The sequence below is a fragment of the Ursus maritimus genome, unplaced genomic scaffold (assembly GCF_017311325.1).
Source record: "Ursus maritimus isolate PB19 unplaced genomic scaffold, ASM1731132v1 scaffold_27, whole genome shotgun sequence".
In the NCBI taxonomy this organism is placed as follows: domain Eukaryota; kingdom Metazoa; phylum Chordata; class Mammalia; order Carnivora; family Ursidae; genus Ursus; species Ursus maritimus.
In genome coordinates, this window is record NW_024425230.1 from 35,153,995 (window position 1) to 35,160,067 (window position 6,073).

At 61.2% G+C, this 6,073-nt stretch overlaps 1 protein-coding gene across 2 annotated transcripts in view; it reads left to right on the forward strand.

Annotated features, from left to right (window-relative positions):
• CLN6 (CLN6 transmembrane ER protein) overlaps positions 1–6,073 on the forward strand; it is a 19,897-nt gene extending 13,824 nt beyond the window's left edge. Inside the window, exons 6-7 of one of the 2 annotated variants that reach the window (XM_040643061.1) lie at positions 2,695–2,817; positions 4,437–6,073. In XM_040643061.1, coding sequence (XP_040498995.1) covers positions 2,695–2,817; positions 4,437–4,707 — 394 coding nt within the window. In that variant the 3' untranslated portion in view covers positions 4,708–6,073. The remainder of the gene's footprint in view (positions 1–2,694; positions 2,818–4,436) is intronic. The other variant, XM_040643063.1, reaches the window with a different exon arrangement.

The window sequence follows — 6,073 nt, forward strand, 5'->3', positions numbered from 1 at the left end:
AGTACATTTGGGGAGGCCAAGGCAGGAGTGAGTGGGTTGGTTGTCTGGGGAGAAGTCAGGGACCAGTTGGGAAGGCAGGTAGGGTCCAGGTGGCAGCAACAGAGGGGATCTCTACTCTGGCCTGGAGATAAGGGACTTGGAGGTGTCACTGGGAGCACAGAGCTAGCTGGGGCTGCCGGCTTTGCACATCCAAATAAGGGCTCTTGAAACAACTATCACCATCTACCATCCCCGTCATTTTGTTTCTAGAAAGGTGTTTCCAATCTCCAAAAGTAAGAAGGGTATAATATTAGAATTCAGAGGATCCTTAAGTTAAATAGTTTCGTTTCCGAAGCATCCTACCCACCCCCCACCCCCACTTCCGTGACATTTTCTTTGTGTTGACCATGGACCAGTGGCTCCGAAATCAGAGGGTCCTGCTGCCGAGCCAGCCCAGCCACACAGAGGCACAGCAGAGGGTAGGGAGAGGGCCAGGCCTGGAGCCTGGATGCCTGTGTCGAAGGCCTGGCTGTCACTACCAGCACAGGGTTAGTGTGGGACCTTGGGCAATCGGCTAGTCCCTCTGAGTCTGGCCTCTTCCCTGAGAAAAGGGGCTGCTGTTTCCCAGCTCATGCCGGCTTCACGGGGTTCCTCTGAGACTCTGGAGGCTGGCTTAGCCTGCTAAAGGGACCCCGCAATTTCTGCGTGACTTTTCAGCTGGTGGCATCCATCCGACCCCAGGCATGGGGGAGGGGCGGGGGGTGTCCTCTGTTGCGGCGGAGGCTGAGTCATGCTGGCAGGCATCCCTCTGACGGCAGCTCGTCGAGCGGTCCCCTCGCACCCTGCCGCGCGCCGTGATCTACGTCAGCGTCATCACCTTGGTCATGGGCGCCAGCATCCACCTGGTGGGCGACTCGGTGAACCACCGCTTGCTCTTCAGTGGCTACCAGCACCACCTGTCTGTCCGCGACAATCCCATCATCAAGAACCTCAAGCCCGAGACGCTGGTGAGCCCCCGCCCTGCACGTAAGCCCTGTGGGCACAGTCTGTCCTGGAGCCCAAAGAGGTCACCCGCACCCGTCACTGCGCCTGACCCGCTCCAGGCGCGCTGCTGGTGAGGGCACGGTACCCGCCGAGCCCGGATGCTCACGGCACGTGAAGGAGGTGGTACTTTGATCAGCTCCCACGAGGGTCCCCTGCACTAGAAGGCAAGACCGAGGCTGGGGAATGAGGGCTGCTGGGGGGAGGCCCAGGCCTGGGGAGGGGTGGGCTGCGTGGGCCCCCACACCCTCCCTTGCCCAGCGCCTGCAGCGCTCACCTGCCCACGGCCTCCGTCCTCAGATCGACTCCTTTGAGCTGCTCTACTACTCGCAGTACCTGGGCCACTCCATGGTGAGTGTCGGGAGAGGCACGCCAGCCCGGCTGTTCCCCAGGGACCCGGGTTCCGGCGGACACTGGAACCTCTGGGTGTGGGGGCGCGGGGGCCCCTCTCCCGTCCCAGCGCGGCAGTGACCGCGGCGGCCACTAGAGGGGCAGCAGGCGGCTGTCCTCCGGCCCACTGCGGGGCGCGGGGAGGGCGCGCGCGCGGGCCAGTCCCGCCCTCTCGCCGCGGTGGGGTGCGGGTGGGCACCGAGGGGACCCACCGTGTCAGGACGTTGTCTTCGGGAGTGGAGGTCGGGAGGAAGCCGAGGAGGGCCCGCTGGACCTGATGGGAGGGGCTGTCTGCCCCCCGCTCCTTGAACTCGGGAGGGCCCCCTTCACCCAAAGGCGGCGAAACCTCCCAGCTGTGCGCAGCCGCGGGGAGAGCCGGGGCCCCAGCTGCATGGGAGCTGTCTGTCCTGCCCCCCACCCGCCACCTTGCATGCGTGTGCCTTACAGGAGGGGGCGGGGCCAGTGAGGGGGGCAGCCAGCAAGCCCTGCACCCGGTGGCCTCACCCCTGCGTGAGGTGCCTGGCTCCTGTCACACCAGGCCCACAGTCGTGTTTCCAGGATCCATTTAGAACAGGCAAAGTTGGTCCTCTTGGCTGCGAGTCCAGGGGCCCTGGACCAGCCTTTGCCCAGAGCCTCTTCCCAGGGAAGTTTGGGAAGGGGGGTGCTGGGAGTGAATGGGGGCCCCCGTGAGGGAGAGGAGGGCGGGCCAGGAGACAGGGTAGCTGAGAGAAGGGGGTGTGGGAGAGGCTGGTACTTCTGGGTGAGACGCTGTGTGTGGGGAAGGGTGAGGCTGTGGGGTGGGTGTGGGTGAGGGGGCTTCACAGCCCCTTGGAGGACCCCAGCAGGTATGGTTCTCTCTCGTTCTCTTTTTTACCTGGACCTGGAGGCTCGCCCTCCTCGGCCCTGCTGGGTACGCCTGTTCCGGGTGTGAGGGGCGGGGGCTGCTGGTGTGTGGGGTGTCCGCGTGAGACAGGCACCCCCTACACACACCCCCACATGGAGTGAGGTGGCCAGGGCCGCGTGGGAGGGTCCGCATGGCCTGCGGGCCTCTGATTTGCACGCGCCAGGGAGCAGGCCTCATCTTCCTGCCTCCCCGCCCGGCCCCCCAGCGCGGGCAAGTCTGGCAGGGACGGGTGCCCTGGCCTAAACCGGGGGCTTCGTAAACCATGAAGCGACCTGCATGGGAAGGTGCAGGGGAGCAGCACAAGGCGGGGGGGAAGAAGGCTGGGTGGAGGGTGACGAGCGGCCGGGCAGACCTCTGAGGCCCCGGCCTCACTGCTGCAGGTACGTCCCCTTCTTCCTCCTCCTCTTCGTGTACTTCAGTGGTTGTTTCACTGCCACCAAAGCCGCGAGTTCGATGCCAGGGGTGGCCCTGCTCCTGGTCATGCCCAGTGGCCTGTACTATTGGTGAGTGGACCTCCGACCTGGGGGAGGGGCCGGGGCACTAAGTGAGCCAGACGGTAAAAATGTGCTCTTGACCACAGTCCTGCTCTGGGCTCCTGCTTCCTCCTCTGTCTGGTTAGGGGACGGTGACCATGCCTCTCTGTTACCGGGAAGCCAGGCCTGAGTGCCCGCCTCTCCATTCCCATGCTCCTCTGCCCTATCTCCCAGAACGCCAGTGCCACTGTGGAGCCAATAGAATCCACCTGTGATATCGAGCCCATAGGGTCCTGTGGGCCTCAGTGTCCTCCTTCGTGAAGTTGGGACAGTCCCTGCTTGTCTCCCTCTCAGGAGATAACAAGGATCTAGAAGGAGGGAAAGAGTCTTTATAAACTATAAGGTGCTATGAAGGTGACAAGGACAGATAAAGGGCAAGTTTCTTGCCTGCTTTCTTTGTGCCTTCCAGAGCTCTCTTCCCATTTCAGAGGACTCAGGCCTCAGCCAGGCACCCAGCTCTCCTCTGTCACTTCTGCCCCGGAAACAGCCTCCCCCTGAGCATTGGTGGGTGTCATAGGAAGGACTGGACCCTTCTCTGATGGGAAGCTTGCCTCAGAATGAAAAGGGCCTTCTTTCCTAGGGCCAGCTCCCTAGGATCCGCCCCCGGGTCCGTCCCCGGCCCGGTGGAGAGGGCTGACCAGGGCCAATCTGTATGCCCCCTGAGGACAGGATGAAAAAGAATGAGTGGCAATCACAGCAAGAAGGAAAGTGGTTCGACATGTGGGGGGCTTCCGCCCCGTTCTCACGCACAGCGTGTTGGTACAGAGACGGCCACGGTAGGAGCTCAACGTTTGTTGAGCAACGTGCTTTTCCAAGTAACAGATGAACACAGCTCTTGGCAGTCTCTTACCTCTCGAGACACAGGGCCCATTATGTCCCCTTTCTAAGAACACAGAAGCTCCAGGATGTCATGTAGATTCCCCAAGGTCCCACAGCCAATGAGTTGCAGAGCTGTCATTCTGTGAGTGGAATAGGTCAGCATTGCGTTTCTGTCTAGAGGCAGGGGAGTGGACCAGACAACCTCTCAGAAGCCCTCCCACAAATGTTACTTGATTCCTGGCCGTGTGCTAGATACTGCTGTAGGAGCTGCAGAGAACCCTGGGAGATCTGAGGCTGTCCCAGCCTTCAAAGAGACAGTAATGACGACCCCTATGAGTTGCAGTGGCATTCCCAAACTCACATGCCTATAGGAACCAAGCTGGTAACGGAAGGGCATCAAGTAGGCATCAAGTAAGGCAATAGGGAATGGTGGGGACTGTGGCAAACAGTAGAACTGTGCTCTTTCTAGAGAGGAGAGCTGCTTTCTCCTCTAATCAGTTGTCGTGTGGGAATAGAGGCCTAATGTGACCAAAGAAACCAGAAATCCACATTTTCTGCTAATCTGTTGTTTAGATGTTGGTAATAAACTCAACATTTTTTAAAATAGCAACTACACAAAACAAGGCAATACGCAAAGAGCAGTATGGTTCCCTGCGCCTCCCATTAGATGAGCTGCTCTGACGGACCGGCGGCAGCCTGGAATGTGGGTACGAGGAGGGATGCCAGGCGGGGGACAGCACCCAACTTGCCCCGCCCACTGGCCTCTGCAGGTACCTGGTCACCGAGGGCCAGATCTTCATCCTCTTCATCTTCACCTTCTTCGCCATGCTGGCCCTCGTCCTGCACCAGAAGCGCAAGCGCCTCTTCCTGGACAGCAACGGCCTCTTCCTCTTCTACTCCTTCGCCCTCACCCTCCTGCTTGTGGCGCTGTGGGTCGCCTGGCTGTGGAATGACCCTGTCCTCAGGAAGAAGTACCCGGGTGTCATCTACGTCCCTGAGCCCTGGGCCTTCTACACCCTCCACATCAGCAGCCGACACTGAGTCCCTGGCGCCGGCCGCCGGTGCTCTGGCGGGCCGTAGAGGGTGTCTGAGCGCGGGATGTGCGTGCGTGCGTGCGCGCGCATACGTGTGTGTCCGCTGTGTGTGTAGCTGGTCACTGAGAACGTTGGCAGGGGCGCGCACTGTGCACATGGACGGGGGTGTGTGTGTGCATGTGTGTGTGTGTGCATGTGTGTGTGTGTGCGCACGCATGTGCAGCGTGCCTCATCGTAAGACTCGATTGTTTGGATCAAGTTTCTCTTTGGTTTGGATCTCTTCGGGGTGGGGTATAGTTTGAGGCAGTGTGTCCAGGCCGAGGGCTGGGCCCTGGCTTCTCGCGCGCCTGCCTGGAGTTGGGCCCTCTCCTTCACGGCTCAGGGCGGCTGTCTTCCTGGGGTGGCTCCTGGTAGCCACGCTAAGTAGGCCTGGTGGGTGCGGCAGCAGCGATGAGGGGACTGGGCATGTCACCTGCCACCTGGCTCGCCCCTCAGACCTGCCCTGACCCTGACGGCCAGATTACAAAGGTGAAGGTAACTTTTTGGGTATCGTGGAGCAAAGCACATCCCTCCTCTGGGCCTCCGTTGCACTCGCTGGGACCAGGGCCCCAAGGGTGTCAGCGGGCTGGTTGTTGGGGCAGCCTTGGGATGGGTGCCTAGTTCTGTCCTGTCACTGCCCTCTGCTACCCCGGGAAGGGTATGAGCACTGCAGAGCCTCCCCCAAACTCAGGTCACACGGAGTGTTGCCCTGCCCCGCTCCTGGAGAGCCAGCGCCAGCCCGCTCCCCTGACCACAGCCTGATCTTGGGGTCTCTCCAACCATTTCCCTCTGTAAGAAGCTTCTCCCTGCTCCCCACTGGAACCGTGGCACCCCTTCCTGGCAGCCCAACCAGGATGTCTGAGCTGCAGCTGAAGGCTGCGTTCTCAAACACTTGCAGTATTCCCCGAGCCCCAGTATAGGGCCAGGGGGCTCTTGGGGGATGTTGCAGGGGGAGACTGGAGACTCTCCCCCGTAGGCCTTGTCTCAGCCTGAATCTCATGCCTTCTGCTCATGGCCCTGCTCCCAGAAAAGGGAGGCTTCATTCCCAGCAGGACACCCCGGGCCCACCTTCCCCCAGGCCTTGGGGCCAGGTCTGCCCACAAGGGCCGACACCACAGTCTCAATTTCCAGCCAGCACTGGCTTAGTGAGCCTGTGGGCCTCTGGGGTCCTGGCTGCCTTCCCCGGGCCCTGCCTCCTCTCCTGTGTTCTCAGGGAGCCCCGTGCCTCAGATGCTCCTTTCATGTTGGGGTCCCTCTGCAGCCCCCTTAGAGATCCCCCAGCCCCGGGTCCCATGGGGGCGGAGAGGCGTGAATAAAGACCAGTGTGGAGCCAG